Here is a 13,519-nt window from a genome sequence, read left to right as displayed (position 1 = left end):
AATGAAAAAATTTCGATTGACAAATTAGTCGGTATTCTCGACACCTGTTTTTGTTGTTTGTCTTCTGAATTGGCATATCCTTTGTTTATCTAACCATTCCGAAATCTGTTTATAAATTTCACGCTGCTCTGCGGCGGGGTGGAACGCCGCAGCGCGCAATGAATTGGAAGTTGATCTGTCAGCACTATCCTTATCTTCAGGGCAGATGTTTTTATTTCATTTGGCTTATAATTCCTTACTAAATGTAGTATTTCATCTCGATGAACTCCGTCTTTGATATGATTTAAATCAAATTCCTCGTCATTATAATTCGCTTCCGATAGCAAAGAAAGTGACACAGAGGTTATTGAAAATGAAAAAATTTCGATTGACAAATTAGTCGGTATTCTCGACACAGCAATTATAGGACTTGAACAGCGGAACTTTGTAACTGAACAAGAAATTATGTCTGTTTATAGAATTAAAGAGAAAGTATTATCACATAAAAAACGAAGCAACTTAAACAACTTACAATGAAAGAAATGTTTAATAAAGTAAACAAATAAATATTAAGCTTTTTTTTTTTGCAAATTTTGATACCCTTTAGATCATTATTGTTCTTTATTTCATAAATTACGGTTTCATATTTTTAATTTTATAATTTCTGCATGCTATCTTACCAGATTTAAACTGATGATCTATAATCTGGAAAAATCGATAATCTGGAATCGCCGAAGTCCCGACGAGTCCGGATTAACGACTTTTGACAGTATAGTAGAAATTATAAACGAAAGTTAGCAGATAAATTAAGACAGCTGAAAGAGCAATACAAGTCGTAAATAAAGTGCAGATAAAACTGTTTCCCCTATATGAAACAAAGCTTGCTGATATTCAAGAGGAATCGAGTGCTAAATTGAAATCATCTCATTCTAACAGGAAAATATTATGTTCAAAAATTGATGAAAAAAAATTTTAGGGAACCTTCACTGGATGAGGAGAAAAAAAGTGAGTAAATTATCATGAAATAAAGATGACAATGATATCATAAATCACATAGTGAGGACAAGGTCTAGATCAAATAAGCAATCAGCAGTCAGTATCAAAAAAGCAGTCAGTCCAAGATAATTTATGAAATGTATTAAAACATCATTATCACTATAAAGATAGTGATAATGATGTTAATACATTTTGTACTACAGACGGGGGGAAAGCAAGTACAGAAATTTGACCAAGAAAAGGCTACTGCAACAAGGACATTGAAGGTTCAGACTCTGATGACATGGGAAGTGATGCTAAGAGAAACACCTTGACCAAAAAAAAAAAAAAAAAAAAAAAAACCCACTGCATCGCACGCACAGCATTACAAAGCGCAATCTCCTAATGACAACACTCACAGTTGCCAGAACTTATCAACTAAATTGTGCATTATTATTATTATTTCTTTCTTTTTTTATCATACTTGTAGGATGAGGTTAGGATTAAAATAGAGGAAGGCAGTGACATTTTAAGGGTATTTAATGATGAAAGAATAAACATGATTATGGTATGTACATAGTGAAAGGAAGTAAGATAAAAAGTTTGAATCGTCGTGAAACGGAATTACATCTTTCGAGCGGCATAGTTCAGCTGCATCCATCACCGTGTTCTAACCTCATCGGAATGCAAGTCTGTCCATTTCCTCACACAGCTTGAAGAAGTATCTCGCTGCTGTCGCTGTTGCCAGATTTAGGAAAAGGCGGACGAGTTATAGGAGCGAATTACCACACGCACAGTTTCTTCAGTATTCTGCATGTTTAGATCATTATCGACATCATCATCATCATTAGCTTCATGACTGTCAACATCATCTTTGTTGTCATCAACATCAACTTCATTGACATGATCTTCATCAACAACAGCAACGTCATCTTGATCAACATGATTAACATCATCTTCATTAGCTTCATGAGTGCCATCATCATCATCAGCACCATTAGCGTTATGATTGTCGTCATCATCAATATCATGATCTTGATCCATGTCGTCATCTGCGTCATCACTGTCTTCATCAACATGATCGTCATGAGCTCCATGATTGGTATCAGCATCATCTTTGTGATCGTGATCATCCAAATCCAAATTGTCATCATCTAAATCCAAACTGTCTTCATCTAAATCCAATTCTAAATCGTCATGTGCATCATCATTATCATTTTCCTTAACTGTTTTCTTCAACTGAATTTCATTTTCTGTTATTTTCTGAAAATCTTCCATAGCAGTGTTAACTTCGTGTGGTTGGTGAGGAGTAATGATATGTTGAACTTCTTTGAGAATTTCCAATTTTGAGATGTGTGAAAGATCAGGTGGAAATGTGTGATCATGAGTAACATTAGCAACATTAACAAAAATTTGATCATTATTATTGTTGCATTAATGAATACCATCTTTATCAAATGTAAATCGAGTTTGTTGCAAAAAGTCTATTCCAATAATCGCATCAAGAGGAATCACATAGTCTTTTACTACATGGATTTTAGCAGGTAAAATAGCGTTTTGAATTTGAATGTAGTCCTGAAAGAATCCAATACTTTGAACTGTGTCTCGGCCAAGTCCTGAGAATGTAATTCTGGAAGGATGTAATGGTGGAGAACCAATTTTGCGGTATGTTTTCTCCGTAATAAGTGTTGCTTGTGAACCAGTGTCGTAGAGAGCAGTCAATTGAGTTCCTTTAAGTTGAATATCAACATGCATAGGATTTTTAGAAAAATTTTGAGTAGAAAGTGCATTTACAGTACTATCAGATGTAGAACAATTAGGAGCAGATTCCGTGGTAGAACTACCAGAACGTTTGGGACAGTTGGAATGAACGTGACCATAATTTTGGCAGCCATAACAGAATTTGCAGTTAGATTTATTTGGACAAGTATTGCTTTTGTGACCTTGTAAACCACAAGAATAACAAACTGGTTGAGTGTCTGGTGTACGTTTAACATCAATTTTAGCATTGGAAAAAGAATTTGTAAATTTCTTTGGAGTATTTTGCTTCAAATGTTTTGAATTGTTAAAGAGTTTTTCATAAATCTTCAGTTTTTCTATAAATTCAGGAATGGATTTACAACCGTATAAAATTATTTTATTGTTTGATGAATCAGGAATACCATGTATCACATACTCAATCAAAGAAGAATCATCTATAGAACCTTTGTGTGCGAGGTCTCTCATAGCTAAAAAATATTCTTGTAAAGTTTCAGATGTTTTCATGTGACGAGATTCCATTATTTTATGTAATTGAAGGCTATTAATTTTTTCCGAAAATTCACCTAATAAATGGTGTTTTAATTGTTCTCAATTAGTAATTCCACGAATTGATCTTATTAATGTTAAAGCTGGACCTGTAAGACATTTTTTAACAAAAATTACTTGGTGTACAGGATTCGTGATTTCATAGAGATTAAAAATATCTTCTATGTCAGAAATAAAAGTTTTGACACTGTAATTATCCCGAGAGGAAAAGGGTTTGATCAAATCAACAATGTCCTTTAAGCCAAAACATTGAAACGGAACAGTCTGTGTTTGCGGGTTAGTTGATACCAATAAATTTGCAGGCGCACTTTTCAAGAGAGATTTTTGCCTCGATTTGTTTACATAAAGAGTCATCTGAAGCGTGATTAATGTTCTTTTGGGCGAACTTTGCACCAAAGCGTCTTCTTCAAGGTCGCTGTAGTCAGCGGAATCTGATTTTAATAACGATACATCAGCAAGATTCGTAAGAATATTGTTAGCACAGTTTTCAAAATCGGTGAAAAATTCTAAATGCAGTACGCTACATATGGCAATTAAATCCGCAAGAGAAAATTCTTTTATAATTTTTTGTTTCGTTTCTTCAAAGTTAAATGGTTTGGGAAAATCAGAAAAATTGCGTAACCTAGCACGATTCTGCCGATCACCATCTGAGCCAAAAACTAAACGATGTAAAAGCTTGATATGCTTTGTACTGGCAGTGTTTAATGACTATGCAATGTTGGGATAATCGTTAAGTGTAGCCATTATTTATCAGTTTCGTTTTAACCAAATATGAAATTCCACAAAATATGTATGTTTCGATTTGATCAAATATTATTTATCTGGTTTCAGAAATATTCACACCAATATAAATTCCTAATTTTTCTAATTTTCACAATAATATTAATTCTTTTTAGTATATGACACAATAACTATGATGTTAAAACACTCAAAAATCATAAATGAAATTGTGAACATATGATTCAAACAAATGGTAAGATATATCGTCAAACAAATCTTCATATAAGACTATGTTAAGAATGAAAAATAGAATTTCACGTTAAGATGTGATATCAAAATTAATAACTTAAAATAATGTTCTACAGTCCTTGTAAAATATAGGCATCACAAGAAATAAGAAATTTATGCACCAAATTCGAAAACGAAAGTAATTCTTCAAAGTAACTTTTTTAATATATCACAATTCTGTAAATAGTCAGTAATGGATTTTCATCAAAGTCAAATACCTGTAGTTTATTCAATTAAACTTCATCAAAGCTGTTTAATTAATTATCATCAACATCAAATTCGAAAACGGAAGTGTTAATTCTTCAAAGTAATAATCATTCAAAAATAAATGAATTTTCATCAACATCAAATGCCTTTCGCTTCATCAAATAAACTTCATAAAAAGGCGTCATCAAATATTCATAATAACTTGAAAAGAATATTACTTCCTGATTAGCATTACTTCATCAAATAAAATTAGCTCTACTTACGTGCTGACGAATCACAACAACTGGAATCTTGTGATATTATTCCACAGCAGTCCATCATTAATAGCTATACTCGGAATGTTATATGGTAGTCTAGGGGGTTTAAAAAGTTTAAGAGAAGAACAGATTTTAGTTCAAGGAGTCGAAAGAGTTCGTGGGCCGAGCCCCCATGTAGGATGAGGTTAGGATTAAAATAGAGGAAGGCAGTGACATTTTAAGGGTATTTAATGATGAAAGAATAAACATGATTGCGGTACGTACATAGTGAAAAGAGATAAAAAGTTTGAATTGTCGTGAAACGGAATTACATCTTTCGAGCGGCATAGTTCAGCTGCATCCATCACCGTGTTCTAACCTCATCAGAATGCAAGTCTGTCCATTTCCTCACACAGCTTGAAGAAGTATCTCGCTGCTGTCGCTGTTGCCAGATTTAGGAAAAGGCGGATGAGTTATAGGAGCGAATTACATTTTTTAACACTTCCCCTCGTCAATAAAAAAAAGGAACAATAATAATAATAAACTAGAAGAGAAAGTCACTAAAGGCCCATCTTATTACAAACAATCAACAGTCTTGGTTTAAAAAGAGGTTCAGTCATTATGTCAGCAACTTAGTCCTCTGTAGGTATCTGCTGCACAATGATTTGTTTTTCTAGAACTTTCTCTCATATGAAAAAGTGCTTGATATCGATGTGTTTTGTATGTTCATGATTTATAAAAGTTTAACTGCAGTAGTGTCATCTATTTGAATTACTAGAACTTCATGTAATTCTCCGCCATTACATAACATCACTAACTCCACCTGTAGATTTCCCTGTTCTTGACATCCTCCGAAATTTGTGTCACTATAGCACTCGAATACTCCTGGTTTGTATGTAATACCTTTAGAAAGAGAACCTGCTATGTATCTAATTACATGTTTCACTTTCATTGAATCATCTTTAGATGGCCTTTTAAGATGACGTGAAAGAATGCTGGCACAGTAAGCTAATTCTGGTCTTGCATCTAACATAAGATACGTTAAAGCTTCTACAGTTTCTCTATAGGGAAAAATTTCTGTGTTTGGCTTATTTTCCTTTTTCTTCTTAGTTAAAGTTTCTTCCAGGGTAGGAGTTTGACACTGGTTTGCAATCTTCTATCCCAAATTTTTGGAGAATTTTTTGCATAAGCTTGCTTGCTTACTAATTCTGATACTTCCATCTTCAAGATGCTAAATTCAAGTCGAAGAAAGTATACTGCTGGTTTAGTTGTGATTCGAAATCTCGACTGCAGTTCTCCAAGAAATTTTTCACATTCTTGTAGATGCTACCAAACCATCATCTACATATAAGCATATGGTTAGCTTCTTCGCATTTTTGTTTTTTATATATAAGCATGGATCTGCTTCACTCGTCTAGAAGCCAAGTTGTGACACAAAGTCTCCAAAATATTTATTCCAACACCGTGAAGCTTGTTTAGTCCATATAAACTTCCTTTCAGCTTACAGAGCTCATACAAACCATCACTATATCCTTCTGGTTACTGCAAGTACACTGCCCTCCAAAAGTTTTTTAGCAATTCTGTAATTTTTCTTTTACATTTTTCCATGCCATCAACAACTGTAGAATAGTAAAAATTTAGAAACGTGGATTTGTATTCTGAATTTAAGATATACATAGCCCTTTTAAAGAACTTAACCTTCTAAAACCTGGCTTAAATTCTCATAATATAGCCTTTAGGATGGCATGATCCAAAACACTTTTCTCCCCTCCTTTACTGTCCCCTAATGAGAAAAGTCGTTAGCATTTATCTCCTCCACAGATACAGTAAAATTTACATGTTTGTCAGGCACTGCACAATAGTCTAGAATAGGTTACTATATTTGCAACATTTTCGAGGTTTATTTTGATTTAATTTAAGCTAAACTGCATTTATTTATTAAGAACAAAGTGTATACAATGTTCATATAACATTTACTATTTCTCATCAATCTCAGTAATTATTTGTAAATTTTAAGTCATTGTTTCTACTAGAAATTAGTAATTAGCATTTGATAATCTTTTTTCATTAATAAAATAATAGTAATGAATAATTTAATGAAACAATAATAATGCATTTATAATAATATTCATTTCTATTAACTGATTAGAATATGATTCATTTCTATAGATTTTGAGATGAATTTATAGCAATAATTAAGCTTTAAATCTTTTTTTTTTCCATAGTTTTGTTATTGTAATATGAAAAAGAAAATCAGATATATTAGATGTGTTTGATTATTTAAATTTTAACAGATATTACTTTGGACTGTCTGGCAAAGGATGTATATCTGTAAAAAATAATTCTATGTACAAAATTGGATTTTGTTAATGTTAGCAGAAGAAAAAATTTCCAAATACCCATATATTCAGTCCATTTTATCTGCAGTGTGAAGCCTGGTGAGATAATTTCTTAAAACTTTGCATTTTTATAGTAGTGTTGACATTTACAATGTGGGAAATATTTTTTTATATTTCTTTCAGTGATCAAAATGATTACCCAGGAATATTTTCAAAGCAAAATTATGAAAATTGTTTATGACATTATTCAATTCATAAAGTTCACAAAGTATTCAATTCATAAAGTATCCTTTAATAATTCAATTCATAAAGTATTCAATTCATAAAAGTATCCTCTTATATGTGAAAAATTGGTATGTCAATTAAATTATCCATGGACCAATAATCTCAAATGCTTTTTCAATACGTCCCATGAGTAACACTAACCCAAAAAATTTCTGAAGCTCATCGGACGTAACTGCCGTCCAGTCGCTTTCATGCTTTCTTTTTCCACTTATATTTGGTCGCAACTCTAAAATTTGAGAAGCATATTGACTCGTTTCTATGGTTAAAATTTTAAACAATTCATCTGAAAAGTATAATTTAAAAAATCAACAGCAAGATTAGTTTCCGAAAATTAAGTCTTTATACCAGGATTACCACTAAAGGTCAATATGTTAATTTTATCATGCTCATTTTGCTGTCTCCATTCAAATAAATTATTAGCGTTGCTTTTGTAGTCATCGGCAACTTTATCTTTATTAAAAGATTGATTAAAACTATTTCTTCTGTATCAGAACAGTACAAATCTGTATTAGCAAAAGTTTCCTCTTCTATATCTCTTAGCAACTTATTAATTTCGTCCTGACCAAGACCTTTGAAACGAGGTGCCTTTATAAGAAGTGAATAAAACAACGATGAAAAACGTTACACTGAAATCACGAGAAAAAGCTCTAATGTTTGAAAGAGAGATAGCATTTGTTTTATTTTTAAGTACATTGGCACGAGATGAAACCTACGATCTTCGCCAAAATGTAGCCAACCAGCTAAGAAATGGGAAACAATGCATAGCCAAGGGCTGCTCTGAACAGGAAACTGGGCCACCTAGAGAATCTAAAGATAAAAGATTACTCGAAAAGGGGGGCAGAAACGCTGGTACAACACTTGTACCATAGCCGGCTTAAAAGCAAATAAATTTCATGCTACAATAGCTGTACCGCCGGCTTTAGAAAGTTAATTAGAAAACTAATGCTATGATGCGTTGTAATTAAGGAAACAAAAGTTAGTCTTTAAACCAAAATTATGAATTAACAGGCACATATTTACTGGTAGAACAAACTGTGTATTAATTATATAATTTAAAAATCATGGACCAGATATACAAACCTGGTTGTTGCAAAATGTTTGCCTCCAACATTTAGAAGCAGCCAGTCAGGATTTGTAAATGTTGTGCCAGGTACTGTAGCAATTTGCATATCATGTGGCATTGATATATAACATTTGCCTGCTGCTCTGGGCAAGGTATTTGATGAAGCTACAATTTAAAAGAATACATTGAGCATAAAGAAGTAGGTGGAGGGTTATAAAAAGTAAGCTATTAGAAATTCACAGTTAAGTCTTGATGCTTAAGTACAGATTTCCAAATCTGATATACGTACTATGAATTAAAATTTCAAATTCAGCATCATTACTTATTATTGTACAGTGAATCTAGAAATACTGACATAGAGTAAAATCTCATTTAACTATACTTTGCTTAACTAAAACAGTAAAGAAAATAACATCAAATCCAGCAAATTTGAAAATCATTCATTTTTAATAATAGAAACCTGTTGAAATTATTCACTTTTGTTAAAACTTTATAAACTTTCGCCCTTCAGTTCCTTCCTCTAGAAGCTTTCTTTTTCCTCCAGTTCGGTCACCCTTGAATACCTTCTTTTTCGCCTCTACCTGCGGTCTTGGCCGTTTGATGGCAGCTGGTCTTGGCGGAACCGGGACACTTCTCTCTCATTCCTGCTTGGACCTCGTTGCTGGCCGTTTAAATTTTCCTTGTACCTTTTCCTCCGCCGGTGGTGGTCCTTCCGCAATTCGGCGACATTTGCTGCGTAGAGTCCTGTCCGATGAGTAGATCTTCCGTTTGGGAGCCGGGTTATAGTTGCCGTTATTTCTCCTGGCTTTCTTTGCATTCGTCGTACTTCTCCCTTCTTCATTCTGGGGGTGGTCGTGCTTTCTCTTTTCTGGTCGGTGGAACGGCTTCTTTTTCTTGTTACCTTCAATTTTCCAACGGGGAAACTTTCTTTTCAATTGCTCCTGCCTCCTAATGGCTTGCCCTTGTACTTGTTGTTGTTCCACCTCTGGAGCTTGTGCCTGCCGTGCCGGATACTGCAAAAGATCTTTGAATATTTGCATTTTATTACGATCATAGTATGGTTTTATTTGATCGATGTTTGCGGAGCATGTTTCACCATTCCTGGCTTTTAACACCACTACAGCGTGAGTTATTTTTTCTATGACATATGGTCCTTCAAATCGTGGAAAAAATTTGGCGGTTTTATCTTCTGGTGCTGAAGAAAGTGAATGCTTAATTTTTAATACTTCATCTCCTACTTTATAAGTTACTCCCCGTCGTTTCAAATCATAATAGAGCTTTTGTTTTCTCTGTGCTACTTCAGTGTTCTTTTTTGCTTCTTTAATTAATTTTTCTATATCACCCATTTTAAATTCTGTGGCTCTTAGTTGAACATAAAATAATTTATCTAACGGCGTTATAATCTTTCTGCCTAAAAATAACTCAGCAGGAGTTTTGCCCGTTGTATCATGTTTTGCGGTCCTAAGGGCAAAAGCAAATTCATTGACATAGTTATCCCAGCTTTTATGAAAATTTTTAACATAACTAAGGATAATTTTCACTATATTTCTATTGACCCGTTCCGCTATATTTGATTGCGGCCGATACGGGACCATTTTTAAAAGACGTATGCCCAGTTTTTGGCACATGTCTTCAAATATATTACTTACAAATTGAGGACCATTATCCGATATAACTTTTAGGGGTGCCCCGTATTTTAAAATATATTTATTTAAAATAGAATCAGTAAGTAATTTCGTGGAGGCTCGTTTTAAGGGAACAATTTCGGTCCACTTACTAAAATGATCAACCATAACAAGGAGATAGCGACTTTTATTTAACTGACTTTTTGGGAAAGGGCCCAATAAATCGATGGCAATTATTTCATTTGGAAAATCGGATTTAATACTATTTAGAAACCCGGCCGGGCCGAAATTAATATAATTAACTGCTTGACATGTTGGGCAGGACTGGACATACGCCCTTGTTAACTTTTGCAGTTCAGGAAAATAGACTACCTCGCGTACGCGTTGGATAGTTTTTCGAATACCAGCATGAGAAGCTAAAGGGCTGTCGTGTAACTCCTGCAGGATATTTAATCTAAGACTAGCTGGGATAACAGGTCGAAATTCGTTGTTAGTTTTTGTATAAAATAATAGACCATCTATTAGTTCGTAATGGGCCGCCCTATTTCTTATCGCCACAATATCTTGGTGGCTAAAATTTTCAGGATCCTTTAAATACTCATAAATGCTTCCAAACTCAGGATCCTTACCCAGTTCGGTTATTACAGTTTCTCGGGAATTTATTGTACATGCTGTGAGCATTGCCACCTTTACAGTATTACCTTCTTCATCTATTTTTATTCTGGATAGGGCATCTGCTACGATATTTTCCTTTCCGGGGGTATGCTTGATTACCAGATTATATTCTTGTAGCTTGAGTGCCCATCTTATTAACCTTGGGGATAAGTTTTTCCCTGAGTACAATCTAGTTACCGCCGCATGATCAGAATACACTTATATTGGCGCTCTTCCAAAATAGACTCGGAACTTTTGCACTGCTAACAGAACTGCAAGTGCCTCTCTCTCGGTCGCGGAATAATTTCTTTGTGTTTGATTTAAAGTTCGACTAAAAAATGCCACGGGCTGCTGATTTTGCGAAAGTACCGCTCCTACCGCATAATCCGAAGCATCTGCTGAAGTTTCTAAATTCTCATCCTTTTCAGGAAATTTCAACACAGGGGCTTGCGTTAATGCTTGTTTTAATTTTTCGAAAGCACTATTGGCTTCGGCCATCCACGAGAATCTTGCCTTTTTCCTTTTTAATTTTAACAATGGTTCAGCAATAGCTGCAAAATCTTTTATAAAGGACCTATAATATGAAGTCCTAGAAAAGAAGAGAGCTTTTTAGCCGTATTTGGTGGCGGATACTTTTGCACAGCGATTATTTTTGATTCGTCTGTCTCGATTCCTTTCTGAGATATTTTGTAACCTAAATATTTTAATTCAGGGGCTGCAAATTTGCACTTTTCGACATTAACTTTTAGACCAGCCTCATTTAATAAAGAAAACACCTGTCTTAAATCCTGTACATGTTGGTCGAGATTATCACTAGTAATAATGATATCGTCTAAATAGATAAATGTGGACTTTCCAAGAACAGGCCTTAACACAATGTCCATATATTGCTGAAATGTTGCCGGTGCCCCTGAAAGGCCAAACGGCATACGCAGGAAAGCATAAGTGCCAGACTTGGATATAAAAGCAGTCTTAGGCACGTCCTCCGGTCTAACCCCTATTTGAAAATAACCAGTCGTTAAGTCTAAAGTCGTCATATATTTGGTAGACGTTATGTTCCTTAGAATTTCTTCAATAATAGGTAACGGATATACGGGATATTTAGTTATGGAGTTTAATTTACGATAGTCAATCGCGAATCGCCACCTTTTTGGATGTGTCAATGGATAGTCATTGTTTTTCTTACATAAAACCACCGGGCTAGCATAACTACTTGAGATGGGCGTTATGATTTTTTTACGTAGCATATCAGTGATATGCCATTCTATAATTTTTTCCTTATTCTTATCATACCGGTATGGTTTTTGGCGAACTGGCATTGAATCTCCGGTGTCAATACTATGGTTAGTAACTTGAGTAAATCCTGGAATATCACTAAATAACGAAGCAAGTACACTTACCACTTGTCGGATTCTTTGTTGGCAGGTGATCAAGGTTTAACATTGGCGGTTCCGATTTTTCTTCTCGAACTGGTTTCATCGTCAGCTTAAGGGACGCTTCATTAAAATCCAGCTTTGCTTCTGCCTCTGAAAGAAAATCCATCCCTAAGATAATATGTGCTTGCAGATTCTTTACTATAAAAAACATAACCTTTACTTGTTTGTCCTTGATACGAATGTATAGTGGTAATTTACCTATGCACTTACATCTTTCTCCTTGCGCAGCTAACACTGTCGTATTATCCGAATTATATATGCGGTATTTCCGAAAATACTTCCTAAAAATATCTTCTGCCACACAGGAACACTGCGCGCCTGTATCCAGGAGTGCGGTGGCTGGGATGTTATTCGCCAACACTTCAATCTTCGGAAGAGTCAAATTTTTCACCATTACTGTATTTAACTTGAAGGAAGAGGGGTTTTCTTGGCCTTCGGATTTCCGCACCCTCCCGTCAGCAGAAATCCGTTTTAGTTTAAATCCTTTTTTTCTTTCCATGCTTTCCTTCTTTTTCCACTGGCCTTGAGACTTTTTTCCTGGATTGCTATTGAACTGTCGACGTTCGCCGGCTGTTTTTGGATGCTCGGGTTTCCTTGCCCACTGATTCGCTTTGCTTCCGTAGCCGTGTGCTTGACTTTGCTGTGGTCTTGGCTCACCAAATTGGTTTCGTTGTTGATATTGGCGTCTTCTTTCAATGTCCGCCGTTCTTCTACTTTCAAACTAGATTGCTAGCTCAAATAACTTTTCCAGTGTAGTCGGATTCCTTAATTCAATAAAGTCTTGTACTTGGGGAAGTAAACTCGGCAAATTCACTTGAATTATCTCAGGATCCGGACGGTTTCCATACAAGAGTTTGAAGACGTGAATTTTTCTTAAAATAAAGCTTGAGAGATTTTCAATTCGTTTCTGGTATATGCTGAAAAGTTCCGCTTCTAATTTAGCATGATCCCTTACGACAGGGAAGGCTTTTACTAAGGCAGTCTTGAAATTTTCGTAAGTATAGGTGGGACTTCCCGCTTGACCCAAGAGACTTCTGCCTATGCATTTGAACCAATTGAGCGCTTGGCCCCTCAAAGCGCTGGTAGCTAAGGTGACTTTTTGGAACTCGTGCACGGGATACATCATGAAGCGGTCATCTAGTTTTTCCAAAAAACTGGTTCCCGGTGAGAAATGTTGCTTCTGGTTTCATCGCTGCGCGCATGGTCTGGACGATGTAACCAAATCCTTCCAGGGCGGCAGCTGGCATTTCTGGATTCTGAGCCGCTTCTGCAGGCAGCACAGGTTCTTCTTGAAACTCGGCCATGGTTATTCTTCTTCGTCGGGCGCCACTATCAGGTTCAGTGTTCCGCCTTACTTGCTTGGGGAACATTCCAGAACCTGACTCGGAACAGGGAGCTTACTAAA

The 13,519-nt window shown here is 35.2% G+C and overlaps 1 protein-coding gene across 2 annotated transcripts in view; it reads right to left on the bottom strand.

The window, feature by feature from the left end:
- Window positions 1–13,519, bottom strand: part of LOC118188943 (BTB/POZ domain-containing protein KCTD9) — a 79,875-nt gene that overhangs the window by 32,601 nt on the left and 33,755 nt on the right. For both annotated transcript variants that reach the window (XM_035359471.2, XM_085810107.1), the window contains exon 4: window positions 8,417–8,564. In XM_035359471.2, the coding sequence (XP_035215362.1) occupies window positions 8,417–8,564 (148 nt within the window). The remainder of the gene's footprint in view (window positions 1–8,416; window positions 8,565–13,519) is intronic.

Source organism: Stegodyphus dumicola, chromosome X2 (assembly GCF_044657685.1).
Source record: "Stegodyphus dumicola isolate Sdum_Otavi_A_Nest chromosome X2, ASM4465768v1".
Lineage (NCBI taxonomy): Eukaryota > Metazoa > Arthropoda > Arachnida > Araneae > Eresidae > Stegodyphus > Stegodyphus dumicola.
Note: the sequence above shows the minus strand (reverse complement) of the source record. Positions and strands in the feature narration are given on the sequence as shown.